General features: G+C 40.6%; 1 protein-coding gene across 6 annotated transcripts in view; it reads left to right on the top strand.

Annotated features, from left to right (window-relative positions):
* lactbl1b (lactamase, beta-like 1b) overlaps positions 1-16,756 on the top strand; it is a 64,613-nt gene that overhangs the window by 33,710 nt on the left and 14,147 nt on the right. For 3 of the 6 annotated variants that reach the window (XM_054784689.1, XM_054784688.1, XM_054784687.1), the window contains exons 2-7: positions 2,489-2,571; positions 6,174-6,378; positions 10,584-10,690; positions 12,093-12,250; positions 15,910-16,157; positions 16,319-16,424. In XM_054784689.1, coding sequence (XP_054640664.1) covers positions 2,512-2,571; positions 6,174-6,378; positions 10,584-10,690; positions 12,093-12,250; positions 15,910-16,157; positions 16,319-16,424 — 884 coding nt within the window. In that variant the 5' untranslated portion in view covers positions 2,489-2,511. Of the gene's footprint in view, positions 1-2,488; positions 2,580-5,833; positions 6,092-6,173; positions 6,379-10,583; positions 10,691-12,092; positions 12,251-15,909; positions 16,158-16,318; positions 16,425-16,756 lie in introns of those variants that run through there. The other 3 variants (XM_054784691.1, XM_054784693.1, XM_054784692.1) reach the window with 3 other exon arrangements.

Below are 16,756 nucleotides of genomic sequence, written 5' to 3'. Positions count from 1 at the left end.
TGCACCCATTAATGCCGTCATTGTTTTTGTGGCTAACTGATGAGGTTATGTGGGGTCAAGTCTGCAATAAATAACATATTTTATGGATTGATCAATGCTCTATTGTGGCCTCATCGAGGGCTATATACCTGACTGACACGTTGTAAATTTTTAATGATACATTAAAAGTAAATGTACTGCATGACTCACGAAGGTCAACACGGTAATGGATGGCCTTGGGATTGTGTGGAAGTGTAATAATAATGTTAACTCTGTATTGTTTACTTTGTGTTGGCCTCTTCTATGTAGAATCTGATCCAAAATGCAAAGCACACGTGCATAATTCACTACTGCAATGCTTAAGTATACGATGTTTTTATTCACCAATTTCCTGATCATACAAATTCGCTAATATTCCCTACAAGCTTTGAAATTATAGTAAATGTTGTAATTATATCCGGGGCGTTTATTTACTGTAAATTCCAGTATATATGCTTCACCCACTAAATTTAGAGGAAAAAATAGATTTGTACATATATAAACCACACCGGTGTATAAGCTGCATGTGTCCACATCATAAAATGGCATATTGTGGTGCGCACAAGTCTGTGAGGACCAGGTAGCTTTTTTTGCAAGAGGTCATTACTCAATATAATAGTCTGACTCACGTGTCAACATTAAAGTCATCACACAGCAACTTAACACTCTAAATGTATACCTCAGAGATATACAAACATGCAAGTTAAAAAAAAAAGTTTTCCCATAATGGACTTTGTTTGAGCAAAGCATTTAATTGGAGGCAGCATAGAAAATGGTGGATGGCGCTGCAATGCTGCCTCTGTCCACCAGGGGGATCCAGAGGAGCCCAGAGGAAGGCTGACGTCATTGCAGCACCCCAAAGAATGCGTTGCTCAGATGCAATGATTATAGAAAAATTTTAAAAGTTGTTTTTTTTTCCCCATATTGGTACATGTTTGTATATTTGTCAAGTATACCATTCAAGTTACTGTATGATGAGTTTAGTGTTCTTAGTAAAGTGTTAGTGTTTGTAAAATGACACCGTGAGTCAGACTGTTATATTGTTATACTGTTAGATATACGACCTAATGCGATTTCCAGTGGGTTGACAAGTTCGTTATGAGTGCACTGATAGCTTGTGATTGGCTCCTGCCAAAGAAAGAGCTACCGTTTCCCCACTGACTTGCAAGCGGCACAGTATTTGAACAATTAGTAGTAGTTCTGAAGTAAAGGAAATGTCAAAAGATCAGAATTTAGCCATAGATTAGCCGCACAGCTATATAAGCCGCGGGGTTCAAAGTTCCGAATATAAAACATATTGCTATGCTCTCATTAATTACATAGTTTTATTTTACTGCGCAGTAACTTGCTGAAGACTGAACTCAAAACTCCCTCACCTTTTTTCTCTCCAGTGCAGTGAGAGGAACTGCATACACTTGCCTACCTCCCTTGCCTCCCTTGTTCATCCAATCAGCAGTCAGAACGCAGTCCAGATGCATTCACTGACTTGCGGTGACTCGGATATTTCACATTCTTTTTGAAAATGCACAGTGAGTGAAAATGTCATTCGTATCCTCCGGCTCAGGGCCAGTGAAGTTTTTTGGGGTCTACCACTTGACTTTTTTGTTCCATAACCCTCAGGATCGTTTAAAAAGTTTCAAAAAACTGTCTTATTGCGTCCAACCTCAGCATCAACAATCCGACCACGTTCAAAGAGAAAAAGCTTTTTTGCCTTTGCCATCAAGAGATCATGACAATGTGAATACATGACAAAAATAAAAACTTGTCATCAGGCGCGTACGTATTAAGTTTTTTTTAACCTTAAAAAATACATGCACACGCATCATAGCCAATTGTGCAAATTAGACGCCCTAGCAACCCACCACCACAAAGCAGCATTGTGCTGTCACTGGTAGCCTTAAAAACACACACACAGAAAGCCAATTGCTGTCAATACGTTTTTTTTTCATTTAGAATTGCAATGACGGGCCGGATCCAATAGTCTCAAGGCAGAGGTTGCCCCATCCCTGGTTGCAACATTTCCAGGATAATTAGGACATAATACATCACATTTCCCACGAGGAATTTGAGGCTGAACAGTAAATTTCTTGAGAATAAAGTAGGAAATGCTAACTTCCTAATAAGTAACATAAAAAGTCAGTTTACCATCAGTTTAATGTTTGGATAAATGTTTTGCTTCAATGAGTCAGTAATGTACCTTTATTGCACACCGCTACTGTGGACGTATTTACTGTATAAACAATCATTCCAAAGCTCAACAACCTGTCAGCTTTTGCGTTCACACACTAATGACTAATGTGGTAGTTGTGTGTTTTATTGGGCTACCTTGTTTGATATCAAATCAGGACAACGATCTCCAATAGTGGTTTGAGATTCAGGGTGATGCATGCCAGTTTGTTCATGAGTCTGTCAACGTGTCATCTCACACTGAAATGCAAAAATGAGAAGTTTTTGTGTGTTTGTGTGTCAGGTAACAGCCGGTGAGGTGGAAGCATGGGCAAGGCCGGGAGTAAAGTCCTCAGGGAGGCCTCTGTGGATGGCTTACAAGCGCAGGTAAAGAGGTGTGTGTGCTTGTGCACTCGTGAGAGTTTGTGTGTGTGTGTGTGTGTTTGTGGGTATGCTATCACAGGTTACGCAACCCGGATCAGCAGCTGCTTGCTTTTCACTTCATTTCCCACCCTTCTCACAGCCCTACCTTTAATCGTCTGAACACTTTTTGTACGAGCGTGCTTTACACAAACCCCTAATATCTTGTGATTAAGCCCGAGCCAACACGCTAAGACAGAAAATTCAATACAATAACAAAATTTTAAATGATGATAACCCTTTTGTGAATTAATTACATGGCGGGTCACATGGCATCTTCTATCGACACTGCGAGAAGAGGGGCCACATAAATCATGTCACGGCAGATATGATCGTGGCTGGTCACTTAAATCCGGCTTAGGGAGATGAATAACACCTTTGCCCATCCAAACCATCTACAGCAGAGACCGGAAGCACCGTGGAGCCGGAATTATTTTCTGAGGAACGTTACATCACAGCATGTCCTAGCAGTCCATAGAGACTTTTTTTTAAAAAGTAGGGGCATAACAGGGTTCAATGGTTAAATACTGGCCCGAATTTTAAACAGCTCTTCCTCAACCTTCTTAAGGATTTTCTGATACAAAGGCAAGAACCTTATTGATTTTGAATGATAACTTACATCAGTGCCATGCGGTGAGGTTTATGGCTGGAGAGGCACGGACTGCTGTGGAGTTTTTTTTTAATGTTAATACAGGTTGCTCATTAAGAGGATAGCAAGAAAAAGAAGAGAATAATTCACTTTGGTTAAAAATTGTCTTCAAATTTTATTAAAATACTTCTTGCTTCTTGCTTCCTATTTATTTATTTTTTATTAACTGAAAGACATTTGTGGTCTTACCTTTTATTTGTATATGACAGACATGTGCCCTATCCTTCTCCAGGAAAAGTTCGAATCTTTTGTTGTAAGAGTCAGATCACATCCTGGTGACCTTGGGTATATAATCCTCCATCTTGGCAGTCAAATTCATTCATTCATTCAGCAGAGCATAAAAATATCTTGCATTTGCCTTGCTGCTCTCCAGCTGTCACAAAAATGCTGGCTTTTCCTCTCTGTGGAAGGATGGCACACAAAACCATCCTTTCAGGATTAAGTGAGTACTGCAAGTGCCTCCCATATGACCTTTCAATATATTTTATTGACCGATAAGCACAAATAATGATGTCACACTTACATTAAAGACATTACACAGACTGTCATGGTGCATAATAAATGTTTCTGCAACGTTATATTATTGGTGACATGTTGCCATGATCCAACTCAGTGCACTCACTGAGTGCACTCAGATGGTAGGCATGACTTGGGTATTAAACTGAGAATCTCATTTTAGGTTTCTTCCCTCAACACCGGGACAGAACTTATTTTTGAAGTAAAAAAAAAAAAAACTTAAACTTAGTAACCATTTTCTATGCCGCTTATCCTTAACTTAACTTATTAAAACGAAAAACTTATTCAAATAAACAAATTGCATTTCCTCAGAAAGTTGACAAATAACGTTACGCAACTATAACAAAAAAATGTAAAAATTGTTTAGTTTTTATCACTCATTTGTAACTGTAGTCGAGCGAATATGAGTGGGGACATGCCAGTTTGGCCTGTTTACAAAAAAGGAAACTCATTTATCCTTTAATTCATCCCTTTTTTAATATTGTTATGTTTTACAGAAGAAGTGGACTGACTGTTCAAATTTAAATTGGAATGTTTTTTCAACAAAACATAGCATGCAATGTCATGGGAAAGTAAATGGCACCGAATTGTAGGAATGACCCACATACAATGTACATAAGTAGCCAGGGTTTCAAATAGTGCTTTTTAGTAATACACACTGTTGCAATTTCTGAAGAATATTTTACATTCCATATTTTATATCTATATTTCTATTCCTGTTAAATTTGGATTTGGAACATTTAAGGTTTTACATGTCTTAATGCTGCTAGAAATGGAAATGGAGCCACCAAACTAAGTTTTGTTGTATACTGTGTCCAATGACAATAAACAATCTATCTATCGATATAAAATATCGACAACAATGAAAAACCACAAGTCTTAATCTTCAGTCCAATTAATAATACACTGAGCATAGTGTTTTCAACACTCTAGAGGCAACATTTCAAAGTAATCAAGTTAGAAAGTACAAAAACGTTCCAAACGTCAGTTGTGAGACAGGTTAGTTTAGCTAGCTAGCCAGCCGGCGGTTGGCATTCTCGCCTTCAGCCATGGCAAGTTATGGAGCATGTGCGACAATCCTCTCGCGTAGTTTATAAAACACTCTCAACCGATTGCTTCTCTCGTGATACCCGGTTCACGTCTCCACAATCAATTAATCTAAAGATTTATGGCTGATTATTATCGATACACGAGGCAGGGTTTCCGCTACATGTAATTGATTGTGGCGGCAGGCCACTACAAAATAAAAGCCGCCACACCTTAAAAATTAACTTGAAAACAATGTTGAGTAACATATGGTATGAATGTATATACTGCATACGCTATATATGAAAATATAAACGTGTTTCACTGTGCTTTATTTTGAAAAACATGCACCGGAATCGCCTCTCTGCCGTGTCGGCACTTGCTCATGTCGCGGCACTCTATGCGGCACTAGCGACTTGTGTTGACTGTTTTCCTTATTATGGTGGAAATAAAAAATAGTCCGTAAAATGTGTCGCGACGACAGCCTGTCACATGCGAAGCCTATTGATGCCGACGTGTGATCGCTCACGTTTCTCATTCGACCTTCTGCCGTCTTTTACCGTAGATACTGATAGACGCCGCATCGACAGCTGAGCCTATCGTTTATACATTCACACACACACTAATTCACTTGGAAAACAGTTAGGCACCAAAAACAATGTATTTAATCTTATATCTAAATCACTTTGGAGTATAAATCGCAGGACCAGGGTATGATATGAGGTTTGTCTTCTATACGCAGTACTGTAGTATGTACTGATTGATGGGGTTATCATGTTTATTATTTCACTCTGCCAAGGTCTTTCATTCCCTCTTTGGCCTCAACAATTTTTGGCACCACATCTTCTGGCTCGTGGCACCCTGTCTGAACCCGAAGTGTGTGCCGAAGCATCCCGTCTTGTGGGATACACTCTACAGACTGGACTGAAGTGAAGTGATTCACAGGGATTAGAGATTAAGATTTCCCCTCTGACCGCTTTGGTGGAGTAAATCTGGGGATTATGATGTCAACAGACTGGAGCTACAGGAGAGGAAATTGAATTGTGATGCGACGAGCGGAGCCGGTCCTCAGATTACAGCACGGTCCCAGAAATCAGACATGAGAGACCATGTTTGTGCCTTTTGTCTTGCTGAACAAGACCAACACGGGACACTGATATTGCCTTTGGGTATAGAATTTGCCTTTGTGGTGGACTAACAGTGGAATAACGTTTAGGAGGTTTATTGGGTGGTAAGGAGATTTCTGTGTCAGTGGTAATCTCGTCCATCCCGTTCTCGTCTCTGGAGCATCAGGTGGTGAGTGCAAAGTGTGATGAATTTGGGATGTGAGGACATTTTGACCAAAACTGACCTGCGGAATGATGTGTTTGTATTCCAGACAACTCCTCCCGTCGCTCCCGCTGCCCCCATCGCTCCTGCTGCTCCCGCTGCCCCTTCTCCGACTGTCCAATTCCAAGATAGCACAAAAACCAAGAAGATGAAGGTGAAATGGACCCAAGTGGGTTTGGTGTTCTTCCTGGTCCTGTCAGTGGTGATGACAGGATGCTTCTTTTGGCAATATCAGATTCCAAAGATTCAGCCAGGTGAGTGTAAACATCTACAAGGAGCAACACAAACATTTTAAAATACAGTAGTCTCTTGCCACATTGCTGCTTGAATTACACAGTTTTTCAAAAATATAGTAATTAATAAATCATGCTATTTTGTGGTTGAATCGTCTTAATATTAGTAAAACAATAAGCGTATTCAAGTAAGTTGTATGCATTTTTTTTGCATAAAATGACTAAATTACCTAAAATACAAATATAAGGCATTCAGAAGACACAATCAGACGTGACAATATGTAGTATCCTACACTGGTCCAGGGTTTCCGCTACTACAAAATAAAAGCCTCCACACCTTAAAAATTAGGGGTTTTCTTTACGTGGAAACAATTTTAAGTCATATATTGTATGAATGTATATATATTGTATATAGATACATATATAGCTTATTATTTACGCACATATTGACCAGAGTTAGTTTGTTTCACTGTGCTTTATTTTGATAAGCACGCACCAGAATTGCTCGTCTGCCTTGCTGGCACTTGACCAGTGACCAGCAACACGTCTTGAGTTTGCTTTCACTTAGTTTCTTTTTATCGGGAGAATGGACAATAGCCCGTAAAATGTGTAGTCAGTTGACGACAGCTTGTCACATGCTAAGCCTATCTATGCCAGTGTGTGTGGTCGCTCACGTTTCAATCTCATTACACTTTCGGGCATTTTTGTTTACATGCCTGGCTGGCGACATCTAACTAGCTCGGCGATACAAGTGGCTATTACGTTCATGGGATACGCCAATCATCGATTATCATCACAACTTGCTTTTGTAAAATGTGTCACTTAACAATCTTGCTCTCTTGTTATAACTATAATACTTATGGCTTGTCTTCAAAACACTAGTTGTGTGTCGAAGTTGAAAGACGTAGCGTGTACAGCTTGACACAGTAACGCTATCACAGGGGTTTCGGGTAGCTGCTATGCTAGCAGTAGCACAGCAGCTGATGTTGAGTAGTTCACCAAAGAATATTTGCTTCACCTCTTAGTATTTTTCTAAGTGTTCTATTCAAACGTGACACCTGTTTTGACAAAATGACAAATGAGTGCACTGAGTGGAGATGAGCTTTGTATATAAAGTGCCATTTAAATGTTGGCAGTGCTGTCAGCAACTTTGCCATTAAATTAACACTTTTGCAATGTTCTCGGTTCATGTTCGGCTAGTTGTTGAAAAAGTTAAATAAATAAGTCTATAATATATATAATTTTAAAAAATGCTATAAAAAATCCACCCTCCCATGCAGCCCACCACCACAGCTTCACAGCTGCTGGTCACTGTCAGTAATGTTACTATAATATTTGTGAGACACAGAAGTACCAGAGTTGATCGCCGGAACAAAATGCTTTTATTGCAGCTTTGAATTATCTCACAAAAGGTCAAATAATCCCTCATAAAATCCCTAATAAAAACACAGGACGTTCAACACACACCAAGCTGAAACTCAACTCTGAATCCCCGACATCATTTCCTGTCCGTCCTGCCACTCAATTCCCCTAGGGAACACATTTATCGCAACACATAGGAGCACGTCTTCAGTCTTAAATTGCTAATTTGTTGTTATTATGTTTTCTATATTGGGTAATATGAGTGTAAAAGCGATTATAGGGGTGTCATTTCATGTCCAGACGGCTCTAATAATGTTGAAAATCATATTTAGAAGGATGTAAACAGATTCTAACTACAAAAATATTCCATTTATAAGTAGGGAATCCAACTTTCCGGAAGTTCATATAAATAAATACGTAAATATCACATTCAGGTCTGGAACCAATTAATCGTGATAAATGAGGGATTACTGTACATTTAAAAATAAATGACATAATAATAATATGTGAGTACGTCACAACCTTCTAATGCTTTTCTAGGTGATGTGTCAAGCAGAATTACTTACATATTCAACCAACAAGCCATATTAAAAACACTGTTTTGGATAAGACCAAGGAGGACAAGCAGTGTGTGCAGCGTTTCTTCACAAAGTGGCATCGCCATCTACTGGACTGGCATGCATACAGCCTTTTTAGCCATGTTAGTTGCAACTCTTTGACAGACTGCAGATCTTTTTAGTCGTGACAGGAACTGCATGAAAAGCTTGGAAAAGAAAACCATTTTTACAATGTCGGCAGGCAGATTACACGCCAGCCATTCTGGGAAAAATTAGTCACCAGAAGCATGCAAAGGGGTGTGAACACCAGATTGTCATAGGTGATGAGAATGTCACTATAACTGTCTCAACACCCAGCTTTCATTTCCGAGATTTTTCACACAGAATGTTGTTGACGCACAAGCACGTGATGCCCTCCATAAGGTTGTCTGTTAGCTTGGTGACACAATGGCAGTGCTCATGTTTTTATCTCTGTTGAAGTGAACAGATGAAGAACAGCGAACGAAAAGTTCCCAAAAGGGAGTATTGTTTGTTCATTCAGACCTATCTCTTTACATTTTAAAATGTATGTGATGGATGTTTGAGTTTCAAGGAAAAGTATTCAGTCTACGTCAGAGAAAAAACGATCCTGGAAGATGTTGGGTACAAGATGCTTGACGTGGCTGGGTTCAAAGGCCAGAGCGGTCTGAGCATCTGCTGATTATGCTCACTGCATATCAACAATGAACGGGGGAGATGACACACTCGTAAAGATAGATGGACAATAACCAATGATTAGGATTTTTAAATTGCGATTTTTGTTGTTTTGTTACCAATAAAACACAACTCCTTATTTTCTGTAAAGCATTGCTAAGTACATTTCCACTTTTTGAAACCTATTAAAAACAGCCTGCTGGGATTCTACGATTTAATTAAAGGAGTCGACACATATAACTACCTTACTACCATTGTCGTCATCATCATAACAACATGTGATTTCACTCCGTATTTGTATACGTGGGACATTGTTTAATTGCAAAATGTTTAATTCAACGCAGCCAACACATGGAAGTGAAAGACCAGTGGTGTATACTCTTTGTATTCTAGTCATTCCCATATGACTTCACATGCGTGTGAGTTATGTGCAGGCGTTAATGGAGAAAGATAAGTTCCATATGTCCCCCATTCATTGTTTCGTCTTCAGATTGAACATTTTTGCCTCAGAGCTCAATGCTCACACAGAGCTTGCATTGGGAACACAATGAATAGCACGTCATCCACTTTCCATTTCATAACATCAATGAAAGTGCGATGGGATCACTTTTTGGCCGATTATGTTGCATTATTTGGGTATTGCATTATTCGAATATCACATCAAAGCTAACACAGTACAACGTACCTTAGGGTGGCCCTTAAAATTTTCAACATTTTAAATTTAGACCTCTCACCCCATTAATTTGTTCTGTTTATGAAAAAAAAAGTTGGGATTTTTTTTTCTTAATTCAGAAAATATTTCAAAGTGGCCTTTGAAGTTTTTACTGTTTTGCATATTTTATAAATGATTTCCCGGTTGAGGAAACCCCAAACCCCTAACCTTTTTCATTCAAAGTTGATTATGTCCTAGACTGCAGTTTATTTTAAATTCTGTTTGAAATCTCGTCACAATCTCATCAAAACTGCAGAAACACAAAACGAGATCAACAACAACATACAAAGAGAGAGAAAACTTCTTGGTGTGCCCAAGCTGTCAGCGGCCACTGGTGCTACAAAGACAGAAGTTGTCGTAAATGGCTTGAAGTATTGGGACCTGAAAGACCGAGTAGTTGCTCTCTCCTTTCACAAACTTTCTCAAACACAAGACTTCGCTCTGAGGCCTGGACACTCTCTGAACAAAAGCTGAAGAAATATCTGTCTGACTTGCCTTGCCACCTTCATATAATGCAACTCGTCATAACAACAGCTTTTGACAAAATGACTGGGGCATCATCTGGACCAGACATGCTTCCAGAAATGCTGGCATTCTATTGATCATGATAAATGTGCCTCTGCAAGTAGTGATACTTCTGAGTGTCAGGTTGCACCGTAATGATTTGGTTGACTTCATCCTCAAGCAGGTACCTGACGACAGGGAATTTCTGGATAATATACACCAAGGTTCACTTTTTGATAAAATGGTCAATTGCACTTTCAAATTACCATTTTTTCTCATTTTTTCTTCACCAGTGGAACATATTTAATAGAAATTTTACAACTTAAAATTTTCATTATACCTAAAGTCACTCTAATGTCCCGATATGCTTCATCTGCTTTTCTCTTCTTCCCGGCCAGATGAAGTGCTGGGTCGCAACTCCAAATCAGAGATAAGGTGTCCCCGCTTCCCAGAGCCTCTCCCGCTGCAGCATCCCATTCCCAGTCTGAAAGATGCTCTGGAAAAGGTAAGAGGAGTTTTTAAACCAGCGGGTGTATCCACCAAGATGCGCTGGTAATCCTTCAAACCGTCACCAGTGTTGATGTAGTACCCAAGAAGGAGATTAAAGATGTGGAAAGTGGCAGTCCAAGGAGGAGGCAGTGATCCCTATGCCTCGATCAACTATCACAAGTTAGTAACAAATATGCTTACTGTTAAATATCAGGCACTATTGCTGCGGATCAGTAATTTAGAACTTTATGTTAACCACATTGTGGCAAGTCCGCAGTTTCTGCAGTCAGCAGTGTTTGCTCTTACAAGAACGAGGCAGTGACCCACGTGGCCAAAACAAAAAAAGCATGTTTGTCTGTCCGTTAATAAGGAGGTTACTTCCTAGGAAAAACATTACCATTTCACAGACAGGACAGGTAGTTTTTGCATAATACTCATAACTGACATTTGTCAATGCGACGGCAATACATGCTGTATTTCCAGTATGAGTCCTGGGGAGGAACCTAATTAGGGTCTTAATCCTTTATAAGCCTCAAGAAGTGGTCCAAAGCTCTCACTAGTCCATCCTGGCAAACAACCATCCCCTTTTTTCTTTTCTAGAACCACAAAGCGACTTAATTTCCTGCCGCCTGTGCCCCACGAGTGATATATGCAGCTTACGTGTTTGCAACATGAGTGGAACATCTGTTTATTTCCTTTCTCTTTTGCCACCAGACTTGTCCTGTAAAGTGCTTATGTGTGAACATACAGTATGTCACTATACCACTGGCTGGTGACATAATTAAAGGGACAGTTGGGATTTTTTGACATGAAGTTGTATGACATCCCTATCAGCAGTGTAGTATATCAACAGTCTCTCCATTGTATGTGATGAAGACGCTCGCATCTTCATCAGCGCCTTGGCCATCTTGTTCACGTGTGTTCTACAGCGGAAGAAGATGCGAGCCTCTTCATCACATGCACACGAATGGTGAGACAAATATAACACTAAGCGTTTTGTGAGGTCAGATTTTTTTGAAGAGGCATTTTTATGATGCAAATGTATTACTCTTTTAAACGCATATTGTTTTGAGAAGCCAAACTCTTTACTTAAACCCAGCAACTAACCAGAACTACGTTCCTCGTCACGCAAATCTGACCAGAACTGGACTCACGTGACCAAATGGGGGGGTAAGTCACTGTTGATATATTCCACTGCTGATGTGGATGTCATACAACTTCCGAACTATCCCTTTAAGAGCATGTTATGTGCTTCCCACAGGGGTGTTGTTTGGTTTATTTGGTTCAAATGGTGGAAGCATCCTTTTCTATTGTGCAAAAAAAATGGTTCCGAATACATCAGGTTGATAAAAACTCAAATTTGTTTACCACTGCAGGATTAAAGTTGTTTCCCCTTCTAAATGTGTGTTGCCCTGCAGGTGGATGTTTTGCTTCGCCACAGCATCAATCCCATCAGCCTCCCCGCTCTTTCATCTATTGTCATTCTCAACGACACTGTTTTGTGGACCGGCAATTTTGGCAAAAGAAACAGCTCAGACGCATTTTCGGGACCCCCCAATGAGTACACCATCTACAGGTGACTAATGGAACATTTTAACAACCTTGCATCCCACCACTGTAGTGCTAGTAATATTTATGCATCACACCCAAACTCTCATCTTTTTAAAGCTCCGCTTCAGTCATTTTGGGATGATTAAGGTGTGTTGCAGCAGGTAATTTAGTTCTCTGCACAATGACCCGGATGACGTCAGAGCTTGAAAAAAAAAAAAGCACAGCATAAAGCCAGAAAATGTATGAATAAATCATGCTGTTTCGTGGTTGAATATGGCCTATTATTAGTCCAAAAATTTGAATATTGAAACTAATTTATAGGATTGAGCGAGTACACCACTATCTGTATCTGTATCTGTTCACCCATCTAAATGATCTGTACTCAGAACGGGTGGGGCATAAACCAGAAGTGGGCGTATTTAACCAGAAATCGTTGGGGCTGAAATGGGTGCATTAAAAGTCTAAAATTGACATGGATTGATCAGAAGTTGCATCAATTTTTTGGGGGTTGCTATTCTTGGTTAAATCACACTTACATGTAACCTGGAAAAGACAAAATATAATTTAAAGAAAACACAAATTCCTACAAAAGACTGTGATAGTAGTGCTCATTCTCTTTTGTTCCTTTATGTTTCCATGTGATTAAATGGAGCTCCCAGTTACGACGCGAGATGGGCACATGAATGCACCAGTGCAGCCACGGAGCTTTGAGAGTTGTTGTCGTATCACGGACCTTGTTTTTGATGTTCAACAAACAGTGTGCATCCATAAACGTGAGACTTGAGACCTGACTCAAGGCTCAAGGTTAAAGACTTGAGACTTACTTGAGGCTTGGAAAACACTGACTTGCTCCCACCTTTGCTAAATAATAAAATACAGTCCAATTAATACAATAATACAGTACATTACTTACATACATTTGGGATGTTCTGGATTGGTGTATACGGTATTTGAGACAAATGGTGGTCACAACAGATACTGACTGGTTTTCAGACCCCTCCAGACCATTCCCAATACAGTTAAACTGCACATGTTGGAGTGGCGCTTTATTGTGGCCAACCTAAGGCACACCTGTGCAATAATCATGCTGTTTCATCACCATCACCATCACACCTGTGAGGTGGATAGATTATGAATCATGAGTGATGACTGCTCAGATTTAGACAGATTTGTGAATATTTGAGAGAGATAGGCCTTTTGTGTACACAGAAAAAGTTTTACATTTTTGAGTTCAGCTCATGAAAAATGGAAGCAAAAACATAAGCATTGTATATTTTTCGTGTACTTCGATATGGCATACTCATTTAAACATCTAACGCCAGATATTTCCACAAATAATGGCCAGCACTCTAATAGACACCGGTTCTCAATTAGCCATGAACTCGGTTGCTAACACGTACTGGGACATGTATAGTCTCTCAGATTCATTCAAGAGTGTGCGTGTCGTCTTGTTGCATAGTAATCCCTCATTTTTGTTAAAGTATGCAACGTCTATGCTAACATATAGCCTCCTATCGCTGTATATATATAAAGGTATGGGTGAGGGAATGGAGTATGCTATAGATTACATCTCTTGAGTGAGTACAAGTAATCCCTCATTTGAAAATTTGAAATTTGAAAAATATTTCACGTCTAACCATTGAAAAAGTGGTGCACTTTTACAGACGTAAACAAAGAGGGAATTCCTTTGTGTATTTGTAAGGTCTGACTTGTGTTTGTGTCAAAGTAGATAAGACAAAAATAATGAGCTGTTAATGCTGCACTTCCGCCAATAAGGAACTTACATACACTACGTGGTACTTACGTATGTAAAATGTAAGCGTTGACTTTTTTAAGCGGCTGCTTGGTGCAGTGGGTAATGACATCAACACTTGGCACAGGGGACTGTGGTTTAAATCCTAGTCAGGGTAAATCAGGGCTGTAGACCATTGGCAATCAATCTCCTTCGTGCAGGACTGCCTGTTTCCTGTTGTATATCGGCTAGCTGCTAGCGATGCTACATGCTGAATGAAGGCAGAAGTTATGCGGCTGTAGGGCGACATAGTCTCTCTAACGTGTTGAACTGGTTGAACTTGCCCTGAACACCTCCCTAGGGAGGCGTCCGGGAGGCATCCTGACCAGATGCCCAAGCCACCTCATCTGGTTCCTCTCAATGCGGAGGAGTAGCGGTTCTACTCCAAGTTTCTCCCGGATGACAGTGCTTCTCACGTTATCTCTAAGGGAGAGCCCAGCCATCCTATGGAGAAAACTCATTTCAGCCGCTTGTACACGCGATCTTGTCCTTTCGGTCACTACCCAAAGCTCATGACCACAGATGAGGGTAGGAACGTAGGTCGACCAGTAAATTGAGAGCTTTGCCTTTCGGCTTTGCTCGCGTTCCATCCTTCCCTCACTCGTGAACAAAACCCCAAGGTACCTAAACTCCTCCACTTGGGGCAGGATCTCATCCCCTACCCGGAGATGGCACGCCACCCTTTTCCGGGAGAGAACCATATAGTAATTGAACAAAAATATGGTTGGCTACTTTGCGGATTTCGCTTATTGCTGGCTATTTTGGGAACCTATCCCCCCGTGATATCCCCCCGGGGAACACTGTATTATGTGTATCGTGACACAACCAGCCGACTATCCATAGCATCTGTTTGCCACCCTGGTTCATTATTCCATGTACGACTGCTGTGATAGTCGAGTGCATAATAAATAAACCACACCAAGTGCATTCTGGATGTGAGCGTCTCAAACACGAGGACTTATTGTCTAGAGTCTGTTGGGGCCCTAGGCAAAAATTCCCAGGGGGGCCACTTTGCGTAGCGCCACTGTTGTAGACGTTCAAAGTTTGTCAGCCCACAGGGGCTCTCAACTGGGCTGGGGCCCCAAGCAATTGCCTGCCTGCCTGGTGGCAAGCAGCGCCCCTGCCTACTGTATCCCTACTCGCTCAGTAGCTAAACGCTAAGAAGGAGGCCACAACAGTCTAAATACCTTGCAACTAAAGTGAGTACCAAGATAATTGTGTTTTGTATGCAAGCATGGTGGTGGTAGCGTCATAGTTTGGGGCAGCATGAGTGCTGTCGGCACTGGGAGCTGTGGTTTATTGAGGGAAAAGATGAATGCCAACGTGTATTGCGACACTGTGAATCAAAGCAAGACGCCCTCACTTGGAAAAACGGGCTTTATGGTATTTTTCCAACACGATAAGGAGTCGAAACACACCTCCATGATTAGCGTCTTGCTAAGGTAAGTGAAGGTGATGGAGTATGTCTCCATGCCTGAACCCATTGGAGCACCTGTTGTGCATCCTCAAGTGTAACGAAAGAAGATGGAGGAGTCCAAGGTGTCTTACGTCCACCAGTTCCATCTGAGGCCTGGAAGACACACTGTGTGCAGCTGTGATGAATTCCATGCCCAACATGATTAAGACAGTGCTACATGACAATGGTGCTCACACTAAATATTCACACCAGTTTGCACATTCATTGCACATCACTTTTTTACATGATAATGGATGTTTCTTGACTCATTTTCAGTTTATAGCAAATCTGTTCCACAAGCTGTACACAAGCTGTATATATATTTTCTGTTGTATCATTCCTTGACAAGATATAATAAAATGCTTGCTAAAATGTGATGACATTTGTACTGTACCTGTGATTGCAGGATTCAAGAAAAACACTGCTCTTGTTTCAGAATTGCCAGCCTATCCAAAATCTTTCCCACTTTAATGTTGTACCGGCTGTGGGAGGAGGGAAAAATCAGCTCCTTGGATGACCCTCTGGAGAAGTATGTGGAGAACTTCACAATCAAGAACCCCATGGGGAAGACACGGGACTCTGAGCTCAAATACGTGACAGATGGTTTGATCTTTCTGGACAGTGGCGAGGTTCCCATCCGCTCCTCCTCAGTGACGCTGCGCAGGATGGCCAGCCAGCTCTCTGGTATACTTTGTAGTAAACAACACTGTGCTGCAGGGCCGTCCAAACTAAACATTTTTTCCTACGGCACTCTTGATAAGCATAGATATTGAAGAGTACTATATTGGCAGGAAGTGTGTTCAAGCATGCAAATGTGGTTGTATCTGTGTTTGCTTGTACAAAAGGCTTGCCCAGAAGACTCAGAGCCACAAACCTCCTTTGGAAAGGAAAAACTCAATCTGCGATAAACCTCTTGCAAGATGACGTACTCGTGGCCGACCCCGGAACCAAGTAAGATTTACTGACAACTTATTTCTATAAGTAGATTTCATGTTAGCCAGGTCCATTTCATACAATGAGTAGAGAGGCCCGATACCCATACCGCAATGTTACCGCATCTGCTGATACGATGCTGCAAAGTTGTTTATCTGGCAATACTGATACCAAGACCCTACCTTATTTTCTCCATTCTTTTTACAGTACAGGTACACATCAAAAAGTTAGAATAAAAGTTCAATGTTTTGTGTCATTCATTTCAGAAAGTAAACACATACAGTGAAGTATTCCAAGCTTTTATTTCTTTATTTATTGGATGATTACAGACAATGAAAATGAAAAACAAT

The sequence above is a fragment of the Dunckerocampus dactyliophorus genome, chromosome 8, assembly GCF_027744805.1.
Source record: "Dunckerocampus dactyliophorus isolate RoL2022-P2 chromosome 8, RoL_Ddac_1.1, whole genome shotgun sequence".
NCBI classification, from domain to species: Eukaryota; Metazoa; Chordata; class Actinopteri; order Syngnathiformes; family Syngnathidae; genus Dunckerocampus; species Dunckerocampus dactyliophorus.
The sequence above is the reverse complement of the archived record's forward strand: the minus strand, read 5'-3'. Positions and strand labels throughout refer to the sequence as shown.